Source organism: Lutra lutra, chromosome 3, assembly GCF_902655055.1.
Source record: "Lutra lutra chromosome 3, mLutLut1.2, whole genome shotgun sequence".
NCBI classification, from domain to species: domain Eukaryota; kingdom Metazoa; phylum Chordata; class Mammalia; order Carnivora; family Mustelidae; genus Lutra; species Lutra lutra.
In genome coordinates, this window is record NC_062280.1 from 138861347 (window position 1) to 138879514 (window position 18168).

At 46.1% G+C, this 18168-nt stretch overlaps 1 protein-coding gene across 2 annotated transcripts in view; it reads right to left on the minus strand.

Annotated features, from left to right (window-relative positions):
* The window catches only part of FAM124A (family with sequence similarity 124 member A), a 105460-nt gene that overhangs the window by 76702 nt on the left and 10590 nt on the right, over positions 1-18168 (minus strand). For both annotated transcript variants that reach the window (XM_047723338.1, XM_047723339.1), the window contains exon 3: positions 1433-2166. In XM_047723338.1, coding sequence (XP_047579294.1) covers positions 1433-2166 — 734 coding nt within the window. The remainder of the gene's footprint in view (positions 1-1432; positions 2167-18168) is intronic.

Consider the following 18168-nt stretch of genomic DNA (forward strand, 5'->3'; position numbering starts at 1 on the left):
TTATAAACAAAACCCTTCCGTTTACTTTATCAACTGCACTATATTTTGCATACGACATTGGCCGCCTTCAAACACTGAAGAATTTTGTTCTCACGTTTCAAAAGAGATTACAGAGCAGATGCGAGCTAGCATTCAGTTCACTGAATAATAAAGCGATACTTAGTTTCTTATCTGTATAGTTCAAAGGAAAATCAGAAAATAACTTGAGTCCTATAAACAGTAAACGTCTCAGAGGTGACCTTTCTGACTTGAGCAAAGTGGCCTGGCTGTAGTTTTAAACAGGTTTCTGACATGTGCCAAATTCTCACTTCATTTTATGACGTGTGGATTACAGTTCTGATGTTTGATGTCAAAGTCAAGAAAACTAGGAAGCTTTACCTGTGATTTGAGTAATTGCGATCAGCACCTTTCAAGATAATGGCCCCTGATGCACTATCAACTTCTCCTTCCAGGTAGACAAATGGGAAAATGGAGATGCCTGAGCCAGAGGTTTTTCAGAAAAATAAAGTCCTATATGCTTGGAACTGATTTACATGTCAGTTCCAGAAAGCCTGGGTGTAGAAAGCATTTATCAGGCCGGGCCAGGTGTAGGGCATTCTTAAGTCTACGTGCTGCATTTTGAATTCTCGAGTATAGTAATCAATGATCCTAAAAGAGGGTCAAGGAACCACTGGGAGGACAGGAGGAGAAAGGGGTCCAACCACAGAGGAACAGGACAGTCTACAGCATCCGTTCCCTTAAGATGCATTCAATCACCCCTTCCCAAGTTTACTGAAATCAAGAGCTCCAAAGGCATAGGTTACTTCTTCAAATATTTATGAGAAAGTAATTTTTTAAGTGATCACTGGATTTTGACAACCTATTTACTGCCTTGCAGTAGAAGGGTGGATGGGGAGACAGTGGGGAGGCACAAGAGGAGACATCTATCTTCTCTCAATATAGTTTACAGTTTTCAAAGAGCTGGGTTTTCCTGAGGGCCCTTTGGGGAAGTGAAGGATACACTGGTAAAAACTCCCTAAGTGTGAGGGAGTAGACCCAGGAATCTGAAATAACAAGGTCCCGGGGATGTAAGTGCATCTGAAATCCCCAGGGGCCACACGAGCGAGCGTTTAGTGGCGGCTCAAACAGCAGGTGAAGAGGTACGCAGAGGAACTGGCAGTTGCTGGCTGAGGCTCACAGCCAAGGCAGCCAAGTGAAAACAACCAAGGCAAAGAGCCTCCTCTTCTGTTTCAGCAGTGTAGGGACACCTTGCCTTTGTCTAAGAGCCACTCAGGGGGCCACCGATCCCTCCTTTTTCCTAACTCATTGCTCTTTACTAGGTACTGGGGTAACGGGGGTTTCTGGCAGTGCCACTTATTTCTCTGTCCTCTCCCCACGCCCCAACAGGCGCAGACACACAGACTGCCCCCCGCCCCCAGCCCCGGCCAGGTACCTGCAGAAGGATCTTGTTCCCGTCGAGGTCCTCCGTCTGCCAGCGCCCCTCACTGATGGGGCTGCAGGGGTTGGGCAAGAGAGGCACGAGCTCACCGATGTCCTTGACCCGGAACTCCAGCACCGAGGAGTCGGTGGGGATGGGGGTCTGGTCACAGGGCAGTCTTTTCAGGGAGAACTGGATGTCCACATCCAGATTGGAGAAGATGGGGAAGATGCAGAAGTCCGTCTTCCTCTGGCTGGGGCTGCGCCGGAGGATCAGCTCGTAGAACTTGAGGATGTCGGCGTAGTTGTCATGGCGACAGTAGATGGTGAAGCGCACGATTTCCTTGCCGTAGTGCACCGGCCGGATGGCCCACAGCGGGGTCCCGGGCGCCAGCGTGAAGAAGTCCTGGCTGCAGGGCAGGTAGGGCAGGAACCGGCCGGGCACGCGCTCCGTGTGGTGGTGGCGCCAGGGCGGCCGCTGCAGCGCGCGGTGCAGCTGCAGGATCTGCTCCTCGCCGTACTCCTCCTGGAGGAAGAGAACCACCGCCAGCGCTGGCTGCGCCACCTTCCAGGGCTTCCGCCGCCGCCGCGACGCCCTCCTTTCCGACACCCGGAACAGCTGCAGGTCCGGGTGGATCCAGGCCAGGACCTTGTCGATGGCCTCCTGCAGGGGCTGCGATTCCCCGGGGTCTGCGATGATGTGGATGCTAACCAGGAAAGGGTCCTGCGCCTCCTCCACGGACAGCTCACCTGGGGGCACCACAAGAAACACAAGCGAACGGTGACCATGTCACTAAAAGGGTCCTGTGATGACACACCGTGGCGACAGGAAGAGAAGCTAAGGGCTAACTGAACTGCGTCTGTGATCATTAGGATTTTCGGATCCCATGTTCTCCCCCCAAAACCCTGGCCGCCCAAAGACTAGAGAAGTATTGCTAGGGATAGGCCCCAAACTGGGCAGGGCTAGGAAAACCCCCAATGGCATCAGTTTGATTGTACCTCCTGTTACGCCGTAGAAAGTCCAATCTCCACTGATCTGGAACCCATAACACGGCCATTAGAAAAGATGCTGTCGCCTTTAGGGGACACCATTTATTTAATACTTCCCGAAGCACCTTACCCCATAAATGATCCCTCTTCCACTGCACTCATTGGATTTGCTTGTTTCAATTGGCTTCTCTTGTTCATTCACCCCACAAACATTTATGGAATCCTTTCTTCACGCCTCACGCCAGGGGCTGTGCCAGGCACTACTTGGCTACACTAGCTCAGAGGGTGAACGGTTTGCTGGTCACACTGGAGTATTTCTAATTCAGAAATGCTCAGCATAGTATCTCAGACAACCTGATAGAGTTTTCTTTTAAAAGATGGCTCTGTTTGCATCTTTACAGGCTTTATGACTCATCCAAGGGAAATTAAGAAATCTTTAAGTCTTTGTGACTTGGGGGGTTAGATTCATCTAGAATGTAGATCTGTCATCACACACATGCCTCACAAAGTCCACTAGGGTATCAGGTAGAAGTCAATCATGCAGTCAATAGCGTTTGAAGAAGTGTGATGTGATCTTAGGAACAATAACCTACATCAATTTACAAGATGAGAAGTAATTTTCCTCTAGCTTTGCAAGATATGCCAAATAGGCTTGCAGGTATATTTCATCACATGCATCTGTGATAACATAATTTCTATTTTGTTGGCTCAAAACCTGTCTGAATTTTCAACCCAACTCTGTTAACTTATTTCACTTGGGAATAGTTAATTCAGTTTGTTGTTGCCTTTCTTATTTACTCATTTATTTTAACATTTGTTGAGCAATCAATATGTATCAGGCACTGGAAAAACGAGGAAGCTGATATCATTGAGGATTATGGCAATCTGTTTATGGAGACTCTTGTGTGAATAGCGTGCTCCTTTAGAATTGTGCAGTGTACAACCTGCACACTCACAGCAGTAGCCCTGTGAAGAACCATAAGCCACAAATAACTCTATAAACAGTCATTAAAAAAATTAACATTCAATCTGATACGTGCCTATAGGAAATATAGTAAAGTAGCATTTTAGGTAGGGGTTAGATTCTAAAATTACCCTGTGGTAAAAATTATCTAGAGACAGTATCACCACTGAAAGTCTCTTGAATTTCCAATATAGTACTGAACATCGTACTTGCAGCGAGACAACACAGCCAGATAGGTGTCCCTCTGGCTGTACACCGGATGAAACTGCAGGCTTGCTGCATGGCTTATGTTACAGAAGAATAGTCTTGTACCAGTAAGGCCCAGACCGCCACTCAGCAGGCTGTGCCTTTCACCCTGCAAGAGACTTCTGAAACATAAGGATGACCAAGGTAACAACAAAGTCAAGTCTCAGTACTTCCATGATCATGGATTAGAATGGTGGGTAGCATTGTTCAAGCCCTGCCCCCTCTGGCTGAGCATGTGGTCTTGAATTTGTACGAGTTAAATATAAGCATGATGTAATTCCAATTTACTACCGCAGGGCAAAGGAAGGAGCAATGTTTCCTCCAGAGTGTTTCTGGGGAGGTTTCCTGGAGGAGGCACCATGTGAACTGGGCCTTGAAGGGTAAACAAATCTTGCTCATAATAACCTCAAGTGTGGGGGAGATCACTGCAGGAAGAGGGAAGATGGTTAATGAAGGCACAGAACTGTGCAAAAAAACAAGCACATTTGGAAGGGGGTGGTGAGTAATTCTGAAACATGGCAACAGATGCAGTGGGAAAAATGGACTAGCGCCAAGTTATACAGGGCTTCAGCTCAATTTGATAAGGGGCAGTGGAAAGTTTTAATAAAGGGATGTGGGGAGCTAGACAGGCGGAGGCAAAGTAAGAAGTCAGAAGATGAGTAAACAGTCTAGACAGATCACAAGGACTTGGCCCTGGAGGAAACTGCATTATGGGCTCTCGTTCTTTATCTTGCCCTGTCTCCTTGCTCTCTGCCATATTTATAGTTCCTCCCATTAATGGATGAAGTGCATTTCCCCACCCTTGGACTTTGGACACCCTTGATCATATGCCTAACTGTGGCCAACAGAGACACAGTGGTGATGTGTGTTTGGGCCTGCCTTCTTGTGCTTCTGATGTGTCCATGAGAAGCTAGCCAGAAATCAAGAGGTGCCAGAAGGCAGGAGGAGATCTAAATGGATCCCAGCCACCCGAGGTAAGCCCAGCCTGTATCGGCCGATCTCAGACACCCACAGAGACATCATAAGGGCTAACTAGCTGTGCCTGGTCTAGATCACCTGGCCCAAGACCTGTGAGAAGTAAGGAATGACTGTTGTTCTATGCCACTGTTTGGGGGTGGTTGTTATATAGCAATACTTACGGGTGCAGGAGGAGTCAGTGGGTATACAGAAGAGGCACAGATTTGTAGGCTATTAAGGAGGCACAGGCCACTGGCCTTGGAGCCCACAGGCTGGGGCAGGGAGCAGGAAAAGGAGAGGAGTGATGTTTCTGGTTGGATTCTGATGCTTAAGGAAGAGATACAAAATAGAGGAAGAACAGATTTGTGGGTAAAGATAAGGGGTTCCACTTTGGCCTCGCCATGTTGGCATGAGATGGTGGATTGACTTCCAGGAGGGATGTCCTGGTAGCAATGGGACCTGTGCACTGTTGAGCTCATGGGCTGAATTTTAAGGATGGATCAGTTACCTTGAGATTGTATTCTTGCTCTTATGTGGTTCTCTAATCCATGTGTGCCCCCAATGTATACTTATATCCAATATAAATTTGGAATCAGTGGAAATTCATCATGATGGCTTAAAAAACAACCAGAATTCATAGACTCTTGTGGTCCTTCTCTTTGTTTGCTCTTCTGCTCACCTGACTGCATTCTGTTTCGTTGAACATTAGCGCCATTATCAGCAGAAGTGCAGTGGAAAGAAAAGCAGTGACAAGGCAAACCAGTGCAATTTTCCACCAGTCAGTAACTCCAGGAAAGGTAGAAGAAAGTACCACAATCAAATAAAATGCGTATTTCACTTTTTCACGGTGGCCTGATCTCCCAACAGTGGGGACATGTGACATTGCTGAACATTACTGAAAGCTCAGTACAAATGGAAAGAAGTAAAACGGCCTTGAAAGATTTGGAGGATGAAGAAATTTCCTTGAGAAAGTTATGATTTCTGTGAGAGAAAAAAAGGACATATGGAGTTGAAAGAATGTTTAGGAAAAGACATTGTCAGAGCAGCAAGGCAGTCCCGTTAAGACCCTGAACCCGCTCTTCAGGGGGTGTGCGTGGCTGCGAACACAGAGACACGTTAGCTGACCAGTGCATGGTGTTCAATGTGGCCTGGCACTTACTCCATGTTCTATGTATATGAACTCACTGAATCCTTAGAAAAATCCTAGAAAGGGGACGAGATGCTATTTTTGTTCCCATTTTAGAGAGCAGAAAATTGAGGCACAGAGAGGCGAAGCAATCTGCCATGGTCACACAGCGCGTGTGTGCACGATCACGATGGCTCTGCAGAGACGTGTGCTTACCCTCTCCGCTGTATTCATTTCCCAGCAGAATGAACGGCCGCCCTGCCCCATCATTTCTGGCCATGCTGATACTCCCTCACCCTCCTCTACTGCTTCTCCGTCACCAGCCAATAGCCTCCTGTCTCGGACACCCATTTACAGCTCTTTCGTCTGGCTCTGGGTGTCTGAGGAAGAATAACCCGGAAACCGCCTCCCCATGGCACACGCCCAGCTCCGTCTATCTGAGCACGCTGCCTGCTCGTGCTCGTGCTTGCAGACAAGCGAAAAGGCCTGGGTGGGGAGGGGCCCCTGTGGAGGTAGCTTCTGCGTCTTCGAGACAGAGTTGTCAGGGTGCTCCGTGCCAAGACCCCTCCATCAGCCACACAAAGGTTTCCCAGAGAGCAGTACAGAGGCTATGCAGAAGCCTACGCGGGTGAGTGAATGTCACCACTTTGCAGAAAGGCAGGATGCCCAGCCTCTGGGCAGGGTGGGGACACAGAGAAAGGCCTCTGACCAAGTGCCTGCTCGCCTGCGCAGCTTGGAATGGAGCCAAGAGAAAGCAAGGAAAGGAGATGAAGACCTGACCCCCAAGCTCTGTTTGCATGCGTGAACCAGGGTGATCAAAGTGGCTACAGTCCAACCCTGAGAAGGAGGAGAATGGGTGGTGGCGTTAATACACTCTGGCCATCGCCAACATGCGCCCACTGCACAAGGCCCTAAAATAAAGAACCACAGCATGCAGCTCCAAACTGGCATTGGGTGCTGGGGTTATACATGCCCCAAAGAAAATGGGCCTCCTGGAGCTAGACAGGAAACCAAGTATTTGAGGGAAGGAGAGAAAATGTGAATAATTCATTGTCATGGAAAGCCTCTCCGCCTCCCTGGAGAAGCAGAGACACCGTGACTGTGGGATATGTACTGACTTTATCATATCCATTACACGTCTTCTCGAAGGACCTCAGAGAGCACCTGTTCACTTGGGGCAAGACACAGACCAAAAACCAACTGGGCAGCAGACAGACTTCCCCAGGGCTGGGTGGGAGAGGGGAGCTGATCACAAATTCACAGGTAGTAACAAAGCTCTCAAGACTACTTTGTGCTGCCTGAGAAGAGAAGGAAGATTCTTTCCCAGGGGATTAGAGACAATTACATTTTTCCTTTGATAGTATGAAACAAAAACCAACTTCAAGGAAAGCACTGCTCGAGTCAGGCCTTCCGTGAGACAGGTGTACTGGGAACCTGGATATTGGTTACATTTCTCCCCAACGTGTCAGCTCTCCTGTATATCCCTTTTGTGGTCTCTTAAGTTTTAAAGAAGACGGTTTAGACACGAATAATCATGTGTTAAGCTCTTATTATTTGCCAGAGGACTGTCCTAAGAGCTTGACAGATATAACCTCATTTTATTTAAAACAACACTGGGATAGAGGTGTATCCGCCCCCTGTTGCAGGGGAAATGTTACCGGATCTGACAAGGGCCATGCAGCTAGAGGAGAGTAGGGTCTCTGCTGCGCGCACCAGTGTGCCTGTGCCTTCTCTGCCCTCTAGCCCACCATCTTCGGTTTGTGTGACGGCTCTGACACTGCGGCTTAGCTCCTTCAGGCCATGTGGGCAGGAGAGTCTGCTGTGAGTAGAGGACTCCACTCACAGTTGGGGCAGTTTCTGGCAACCGCTGAGCAGCAGGGACACCCTAAACTTCTGTCTGGTGAAGGTGTGGGTGGGGATTGAGGTGTTTCTGCCTGTGGACAGATGTCCCAATATCAGACCTCCCACTTGGCTGTCTCAAAGCTGCCTAAGCTGGGACTCCTCACTGCCGTTCCCTGCACCCCGGGGCTTCACACCAGCCCTCCTGTGCAGTCTCCCACTGCCTGGTTCCTGCCAGGCTGGATCTCCTCCCGGAACGGGCAAACTAGTGCATGTCCCCAAAGCATTTGCTTCCCAGCAGCAGGTACGTCTACTTGAAAGTCCAGATCTCTCATTCCAAACAGAGTGCCTGGCCAGCTCTTCAGATGCAGCAAGTTCAGAGACCTCTTTCCGGAAGTTCTGGGCAATGGTTGATGTCTCTGTCATTTTATCCAGAATGTATCAGAGACAATTTGCAATTCAACCGCAATCATTTATTTGATCAAGCAGTGTTTATTGAACACCTACTATGTGCTGGGCACCGTAGGATACAGTGGGAAATAAGAGAATCTCTGTGTTATTAGAACTTAGAATCTAGTAGGGGGAGTCAGAGCATGAGCAAATATGTTAAATGAAGTCAGGTAACTCAGGGCAAGACACTTCATTGAATAAAGCTGATTGAATGTGGTAAATCATGAGATTTTCAAGGCAGCAGCCACAACCATTAACCATTAGCTGAATAAGCTGCTATGTACCAGTGCCACCATAAGCCACCAGGAGGCTAAGAGAGTCAGACGGAGGGTACCTCCAGCCGCCATAGGTGCTTGGTTTAGAGAATCTGGCCCCAGATCTTGGCTTGAGATTCTCCAACCACAGGCATGAGGCTGAATAAACTCCTTATTTGCATTTCTAAAGCCCCGCTCTAGGGCACTGAACAATTCAGGGGCTTGGCTCCTTGGTCTGGTCAAGCAGACCCTCCTGACCAAGCAGCAGAACACCCAGGTGAAGTGTGGCTTGGGTATGCCGCAAAGACACGCCAGGCGCGGGCTGCTGCTGTGAAGAAAAATTAGGTCAGCGGGCAGGAGGCAAAGAGGCTTCAGAGTGGCAAACACAAGCCCCACTGCATTGTGAAGTGTCACAAAAGGGCCAGCCTCCCCCCATTAAGCTGCCCGGTCTTCCCAGAATGCCTGAAGTAAATGCTTTCAGAGAGGGGCTTCCAAATTCCTTCTCCGGAGAGTCTATTCATCCAGAGTGTAATGAATAACCTGCCTTCATCCCTTTTTTAAAGCAGCTTTTTTTAAAAAAAAAAACCTAGTTTCTTGAACCTCTGAACTAATGAAAAAATTGAAGCGATCCCCTTTTCCCCTGCGCACCCGAAAGATAAGATTTCAGACTTTCTCAATTCCTAGTAATTTTGATTTTGACAAGGCTTTCGGTTGAGCTGCAAGTCTGAGCTGTGAAAGCGGCAAGGCTGGTCCCAGTGCCAGCCCCGGCACAAGTCACAAGTAGATGCAGGGTGGGCCTGGTGAGACTCTGACGGCAACAAGGTGACAGGCAGAGTTTTAAATGCAGGGGATCCAAACTTCGCTCATAATAACGCTTCTCCTCTCTCAGCCTGAGTCCCCAGCGCTTTCTCGTCATTGAAGAATGGAATACAGGCTGACGTGGTTTAGCCAAAACCTCTATTTTCATTTGGCAGAGGAAGACAGTGTGGGATCTTTCTGATCCTTAGGCCTCTTCCAGCTCTAACTATGGTATTTTAACTGCTCACCCTGTTCTCACCATCTGTTGCAGAAACAATGTCAGGGATCTGGATGTGTGATACCGACACGCTCTTGAGCTCATCTGAAACCAGGACACTATTGAAAAAGAAATCATAGAGAAAGGAAGGTAGATTCTTGAGATACCCTGCATTTTTTTCCCCCCACTTGAAAATGGGACATTCATTTTATTTTGTATGTCTTCCTAAGTTTCATTCTGAAACAAACCTGTAGGTGGGAAGAGGAGGGGGAAGCCAAGGCCAGCCACTCGCCAGAGAGTAATGACAAAGACACTATGAATTCTGACACAGCTTGACATAAATTCTGGAAGGGGGCCAGAAGGTTTATATGTAATTAGAAGGTACAAAGCAGCTAGAAACACTTAAAATATCTAGCGTAGTTATCTAAGCCCTCAGGACTATAATGATTTTGAAAGTTTATGAGAAGGTAACTAAGGTCTGATGAATGCCAAAGTCCAATGCTTAATAGTGTAAGAATAAGAACTTTTAGAAAGTTGAAGGGCTCAAAGTGACAGAAGAGATGCTAGCACTTCACCCAGAATCCTTTCTTCCGCTAAGTAATTTCCATGCATTCTCTACCACTTCATATAGATCTTGTCATTTTCATCAGTAGCAAAGCCACGTCAGGGCTTCAGTAAAATTCTACAGATTTGGAGATGAGGCAGCAGGGCATGCAAATAAGATTAGTATATTCATTGCGTTTTGAGATGTAAAATATATTGATCAAAACAAAACAGACAAAAGAGGAGGATGGTAACCAAAAACTATCCCAAGGATTTGTTCGTCAGTGAACCCAGACCTCTAATACCACTAGGGCTGGGTGCAGGAATCCTCCCAATTACAGTAATTAAGTTTCATTTTACAAAGGGATTTATTCTGGCAGGATGCTGAGAAATCAAACAACAAATAGCTATTACAACTGTTCTGGGGAAAAGCGTTCCATACATCCTTCTAAAATACATTCTGAATGCCACAGTAGAAAAACCAATGCTGAGATCTGGTGCTGGCTTTGCTCAGGATCAAACTAGCAATGTAGGAAATGAAGCATAGGGACTCTTTTTGTGGCTGAAAATTTGTAAAATATTCAAATTCTTGACCAGTCTGAATAGGACACTGACACGTTCCTAGTCCCTTGTTTCCGTTTCCTTAGAAATGATGTAACTTACAGCCCTTAGAAGAACAAGCTAATTGCACAGGACTAGAAAATTAGAGGTGGCAGAGGCATTTAGTCCAGCCTCCTCATGTCACAGATGAGGTCATCGACCGCGACTCAATGGCAGATCTAGAAAGAGATTCACCCATTTGGGCTGTCCCTTACCTCTCAAGCGCCTCTTGCTAAAAGCCCCAAGGACTGCAAAGCAGGAGACATGGTTCCTCCCAGAGCTCACAACCTAACTGAGGGAGCAAGGTGTTCACACAGGAGAAATGTAAGAAAAACCTAAAGTGGGAGACATATTCTAAATGACATAGCAGATGAATTTCAGAGACGATAGCCAAAGTTCCCCTTTGCCACAAATTTTCTGACTGTTTTGTGGCCCTTCACCTGTAGAGTCTGGGCTATTCATTGCTTCAGGGAAGGTGGAGGCAGATAGATCCACTAATCAAGTTTTTAAATTCATGTCTACTTTTCAGATCGTGGCAGAGAGAAGAGTCTTGAAGAGCAAGGCTCTCTATTGCAAGGGCTTGGGTTCCGGAGACAGAAAAGGCTTTCTGAGCTAAGGAAAGCTAAAAGCTTAAAGCAGAGGACTTGCCCCATGAATTGCAGCACCAGAAGAACATGTGATGCTGCAGGATGGTACTTCCAGCTCGGGAGATGCCACGTTTTGGCTTCTGGTGGAAGGAAGAAGACTGGGAGGAACCTGACCAAAGTCTAAATGCCAGGTTTCCAAGAAAGGGTGATGTGCCAACACCTCTGGGCTCAGCGCTGCATGGTTGTGGGTCCCAGAGCAGAACACACCTGTGCCTTCACTTCTAGGTGTGAGGCCGGCTCAGGAGTGATGTTGCACTTGACTATAAATACAGCAGCTCTACTGCTACGCCTGAGCATGGGACTGTGAAAATTCCCACCACAATAGGAGGTTCATACAGAGCTCTCCACAGACAGTACAAAGTGTTAGAGTGTGACTCTATAAGCATGCCAGCTCGTAGAAAGACGTGTCTGGCTTCTGAGTCTAGGTTATCTGTGATCCTACATTGTGAGGCTGCATGTGAGGCTACACACATTGTGGCCTCACTGTGCTCCAGTGTGAGGTTGTGAAACAGTAAAACTGAATCACGGAGGAAGCCCAGCTCTCTCTGTAAGGGACAAAGGGAAGACTTCTCACAACTGCTCTTGTTCCAAAGGACAGAGGAGCCTTCCAGGAGCAGGCTGCACAGCTAGAGGCACTAACAATACTGACAGTAATGTCAGAAGATGCCAGGCGCCATAAGAACACAAGGGGGAGTCGAGCAGGTGGAATATTCCTTCCCTTCCATAACGAATATTATACAAAAGAGAAGTCTGATTGACATAGTAGAAGGAAAGAAGGTTTACAAGGAAGGAAGGAAGGAAGACAGGAAGGAAGGTAGGCAGGCAGGCAGGCAGGCTGGCTGGCAGGATCCTCTCTGCTTCTCTAATCAATTCTGAATATTGCAACCTTTAGTGGGTACGACCTGGCTCTTTGCACAATATTCCCCAAATACTTCCAACTTGTTACCTCATCAGAAGCTAATGGCAACACTGCTGATGTTGAATAAAGATAGAGGTTGTCCACCAGAATGGGAAATACTTTCCATAAAGCCTACACAGAGTACTGATGGCTTTTGCTGGTTGGTACCACTCGTTGCCTGAGGTCACATTTGGAGTGTAACTGATACCATACTTTTCATGACAAACAAACACAGAACTTCAAGTTGTGGGTTTCCAAAACGTGAGAGTCTCCCGTTTGTCACCTACTCTTCAGAGAACTTTTGCCCACTGTTACTTTGTGTGTGTGTGTGTGTGTGTGTGTGTGTGTGTATCCACCCATATTGTTTTTCACTCACAAAAATCACCAGTTTTATGAGACCCTGGTGCTCTCATCCATGCAGTGGGAGAGTGAAATGGTAGCTCTAGAGAATGACTTGGCAGGAAGCATCAGAAATTTAAAAAAGTAAATAACCCGTTTTACCTCACAATTCCACTTAAAGGAATTTACCCTAAGGAAATAATGAAGGACACACACACAAGAACATAGCATAAAAATAATTCAGGCAATTCTCTTTGTAATTGTAAAAAAGTGACTATAAACTATAGTACCAACAACAGGGCCCTAGTGGATATACAGAAATGCAATGAAATACTGTATATTCAAACTATTATAGTTTACTGATATCAAAGAAGTTCACATACGGTTAATTAGAAAATGGGACGATAAGACTATACAATACTATTTTTGCTAATAATACATATCTATAGTAATGCAGATGCTCAGAAAAAAATCGATAAAGGTAGACACCAAATTAAGACTACTGGTCATTTCTAGATGGCAGGAATCTGAGCTTTCTTCTTTTGGCTAATCATTATTTTCCGATTTTTTGACAATGACCATGTATTATTTGAGTAATAATAACCATTTTAAAATTGAGAAAAACACCAAGCACATCAGGAATGGGGGATGGAAGCTATTCACTTGTGTTCCTTCCTTTGGTGGTTGGGGGGTCAAGGGAGTGTCCCCATGACCCTGGTAGACCAGCTGTCCCTGACATGTCATATTAACTTCTCAGGATGGTTGTGAGAAGTCTTCCTTCATTTTTCTTTCATATCTTGGACAGAAATTGGCACTCTCTATGTAGTTGAAATCACACAATTAAAAACTTATCTTTGGAGCCAGTAGGACTATATCATATTTTGGGGGGAATGGATGCCAGTGGAACAGCATCAAAGGAGTTGACTTTGTGGTATATTGTCTTCACCCTTTGATTTCCTGATGTGTATCTTTGGTTATTGCTTTTTTCTTATCAACTGCCAAATACCGATATTGTTCAGCCTTTCAGGTTCCTGTGCAGAGGATTTTGGCCATACAGAACCCACACTGTCAAATAACTGTCTAAGTTCACTAGCTTTCAGCTCATTCATCTCAGGCTTCATTTACTACTCTGTGATCTTACAGATAAGGCTGCTGCCTGCATCTCAAAAAAACACTTCCAAACCCATACCTCTAGCTTCCCTGATAAAGGACAAATTCTGTTTTCAAATAAACCACTCAGTAGAGGAACACAATTTTCTTCTTTTAAATGACCAATAATTCATAATTTAAATATTTGTCAAGTGAAATTTTTTTCTCATCTAGATGTGATGCAAATCTGAGGGCCTACAGATTATGTCCTTAAAAATTAGAATCTTAAAGAAATGTGGACAGACCATATCTACTAGGGATTTAAGAGCAATCTTGCTAACTGGGGAGAGGAGCTAGATTAATGCTCCTCAGCATTTCAGTACAAACAACTCACATGACTCAGGAGGTCTGGGGTGGGGCCTGGAATTCTGCATTTCTAACAAGCTCCAGGGTGATGCTGATGGAGTGCTCTGTAGACCACAGTCTGAACAGCAAGTTTTCCAGTTTGGTGATTTAGGTGCTCTACCAGGCCAAGGATACCTTCTCTGGGCAGCTGACAAAATGCAAAGCAGACCCACACTGTGCCAGTTGGTATTCTGTGGCTCTCAGGCTGTGGCTAAGCCTCTACCTGACTGGCTTTAAGACCCAGACTTGCAAAAACTGACAAACCCACACCTGTGGCCTTTTCATTAGAGTCACCTACAAGCTACATGCTACATGGCTCCAGCTTGAGGAGGAAAGCCCAGGAGCATAATGAGCATCTCAAACCTGAAGCCATACTTGCCACAGTAAGCTTCAATGGTTGAGGGCATGGGAAGAGCCACCAGCACCAAGGCCCTTTCTCCAATAGTCAGGGCAAGCACGAGTGAAGCCAGTGCATTCCAAGGAGGAGGGAAGAAGCCTTGAGGGTTCTTTCCCACATGGCGACTGGAGCAGCGGCTCTACCAAGGTGCAGGTATACCAGATGCCTATTGCCAGGGAGTATGATAGGGACTTCTGAGTAAAGGCTTTAATCCTCTAGTTACTGTGGAAGGGAGGGCCACAGAGGAGGACAAAATGGACAAGGAAGTCAGACTGATCCTTCCACGTGCAAAGCATCTTAATGATTTCTGGTTGGTCTCCGAAGCCATGGCCACATATGGAGGCCACCGTGGTTCAACAGAAGGCCACTAACAGAGAGCCTACCTAAGGCAGCAGATTCATTCCAGCTGTGCAGCAGGTCACCCTGAATCTCTTTTGAGAGAAGCTCTGCACATGAACATGACTTGTGCCAGAACATGTTTAAACATACTAAAAATGGAAAATCGTTCTTATCCGGGGTTCCTTTGCTGGATGCAGCAAAGTGAAGTGCTCCTGGCTCAATGGAGTGACCAAGTAGAGATTCAAAACCCTGATTTTCCTCCACTTGGAAATCAGTTTCCCCTAGGCTTGGATTTGTTTTATGCCAACTGTTTGGTCTATGAAAGTAAATCAAGCATCTTTAGTATCACTAATGAGCCCTCTGCACGCCGGGCAAGTAGGAAATGGGTATCAGTAGTGACAGGCCTGAACTGGGCTACTTAAGGTTTGTCCGATCTACCTCACAAACCGTATTACCATCCACAACTAACTTTGCCTAAAAGGCTGTACTCTAAATTAGAGAAAACTGGTGATGTTTCTTGTGAAGTTTTAATTGCAAAAGGAGTGGGAAGCTGGGGATGGATAGATGGGTGTTTTCGTCCTTTTGCAAACCTGCATCCATTGCCAACTACATACTGGTCACAGAATTATACACATGCAATGGCTAAATTGTTTTCCGTAAGGGTTAATGAACAGATCCAGGTTTTGCCTAGATCTTATGAAATAAGACCCTAAAAGAACATTTACTCTGAAAATCATAATGGGGAAAGTATTGTGAACAGAAGAAAAAAAAAAAAAGACTATGAAATTTACAAACAGATCAATGTTAAATTGGCTACTACCACCTCTTCCAAGATATTGACCTACCTTATTTGGACAAGTGGCCTTAAAACGTCAATCTGTCAGTAAGTTATCTCCTTTCCCAAAAACAGAAAGAAAATAATGACTATTTCACTATCCCATCTGAATTTAGCTCTTGGATCTACAGACAAGGGTCATTTTTATTTAAACGTTCCCCCTCAGCGACGAGTTCTACGGAATGCGGTCATGTCTCTTCGATGGGTTGCTTTCAAAGCACCTTACCTTTGTTTATTAATTACGTAATAATTAATAAGCTCACAAGGAGCTTACCTTTCCTTCCACACCGAGGCACAGATATGGCTAAAGACAAAATTCAAAACATACAATGCTTTGATATCCTAAAACTTCAAGGAAATGAGACTGTGGAGAAATGAAGGGGAGAAGATGGCATTTATGTGGAAAGATATACCTCTGAGACAAGGCAGCCTTGGGGAGGGATGAGAGGTCGTCCCACACAGCAGTAAGGCAGGACCCGCCAACTCCTGTGGTGGCTCAAGACCAATCACAAGGGCTTGCAATTAACTAAGACACCTGACTTTCCTATTTGAAAAACACCTGCAATTCACTTGGCCCCTTTCTCTCAAGAAGAGAACATGTCCAAGGTCCCCCAGCATCAGCTGGGCCTGGTCAGGGCTGCCCTCAAGGGCAGGTCACAGACATGGCAGGCCCGAGAAAGCGGAGGGGACAGAACTCCACTGGCCCTACAGCCTGGCCCAAGCAGCAAGGAGAATGCAGGCAGGACTTGGGGAAGCTACCTGAGTCACTGGAAGGACAGAGCAGGAAGCTAGGAAAAGTAAGCCAGGGAAGCAAGAGGAGGGCAGGAATCTGAGGCCCGGGTGGGTGGGAAAATAGATTCCATGACTCCCACCCACCTGGGAGGTGTCCCTGTTTTGCACAGCTTGGTATGTGGTCCTGGGCTTGAATCAGTAGAACACACCGGTCATGGCCATTTCTCCATAATTTCAGATATGAGGAATTCCTCAGGGCATTGCCAAGGGCCCCTGTATCACTGTGACTCACTTTGATCATTTGCATTTCGAAAAGTACGAAGGGGCACAATACTGCAAGGCATCCCCGCTGCCACTGGCCATCTGTAAGGGCCAGGTAGAGAGTTAATGATTGTACCTGGGTTTTGAGGAGGCACATGAGGCACAAATTAGGAGGGCAAATAGAGTAACAATATCCAATAAAGAGAACTAGTTAATTCTTTGACCTGCCTCCTACTGGCATTATCCTGGGGATAGAGATCCTCAAGAAATATGACACTGTCCTAAAAATATCATTTTTCAGCTCCCAGGATCTTCTAAGAGAAATTCTCCAGGTATGATTATAATCTTCATTTGAATGAGAATATTCAATCATGCATGAGGGGAATTTATCATCACGTGGCACACTTGATCTTCTTCCCCTTGACATGATTACTGCTTTTCTTTGATCCTGTTTATAAAATTTCTCCTTTTTATTTAAATCACTTAAGAATGCAAATTGTACATATTGCCTTGATGATCTTCTACCCAGGTTTCTGGAAAAACCACCTAAAATTCTGAGAGTATAAATTAAATTCATCTTTCTTAGGAAATATTATGATTTATTGAGATCTGAGTGTTAACAGTGTGTTTAGCTCTGCAGAAAACATAAAAGGAAAGCCTGTCAGCCCTGTCAATCTCAAAAAGGCAAAGGGACCCATGGCAAGTAGAAAAAAATTTTACCCAAATTTACGTTTACCCAATTTATAGAACAAAACCATCCATTAAAGAAGCCCCCTCAGCCACTTCCCCTAGAGTTGAAAGTGACATCAAACACAACCAATGGGAATGTGATTCTGGGACCCAGGAGGTCGAGGAAAAATAGAATGCCCAAGGACCACCATGGCCTCCCAGATTCCATACCAGGACTAGGACCTAGGGGACCTAACTCCTACACCACAACTCTTGTACTTTCTCTAGGTGATGACCTTCCTTCTTCTCCCATCAGGGGTGGGCAGCATGAGGAAGCAGTCCCTGCATTCTCAGGGAAAAGACACCTAAAGAGCAGCTCTTGCTTGGGGAGGAAGCTTTCCTGTCAGCTCTAGCAGTGATGAACTCCAGCTGTGGACAGACTCCAACCCTGGCTCAACCCAAGGAAGTGCTTACGGCCCCGTGAACTCAGGCACAAACGCATAAAAGAGCATCATGGGAATGCTGAACAGGAATCACTAGTAGACAGAAAAATCCATTTCCTAACAGCGAATAGATAGGACCAATGCTAAGATGCCAACCAAGAAGCATTCAGAAACAAGCCATTCAGAGAGGGGCGGTGGGGGGGGGATTGCAATGACAGGCAGGAGCTGCTCACAGGACCCACAAGAAGAGGGAACTAGGACCAGTCAGCTCCGTGGGTTCCTGCTGGTCACATAGTGGGTGCTGGCACAGCTGGGTTGTGACAAGGAGAGTGACCCTGGAACAGCCTTATTCAGGATGGAGAGTAAGCTTCTTAACCTTCTTTCTACTCAGTCCTCTGAGTGTGATTGTGTAGTTTGTGGGGAAATGTGGTTTTAAAAATCTACTTGGAAAATAACTCTTTGTGATTGTAGCCTGTCAAACCTATCTTTTAAAGGACAGATTGAAGACTTCAGACTTTTTTTTCCTTCTTCAGAAAGGGTCAACTCTGTTATCTTTACTAACTGCTAAAGGGGCCTTCTCTTGCATCTGGGTATGGTCAGTGTTTATCCTCCTGGCAGGGAAGAGAAGCAGGCCAGGCAAACACTAGACTAAGACAGCCAAGGGCCCAGCAGTACCCACTCAACCCTTCTTCCTGCCCAGAACAAGGACGTGCT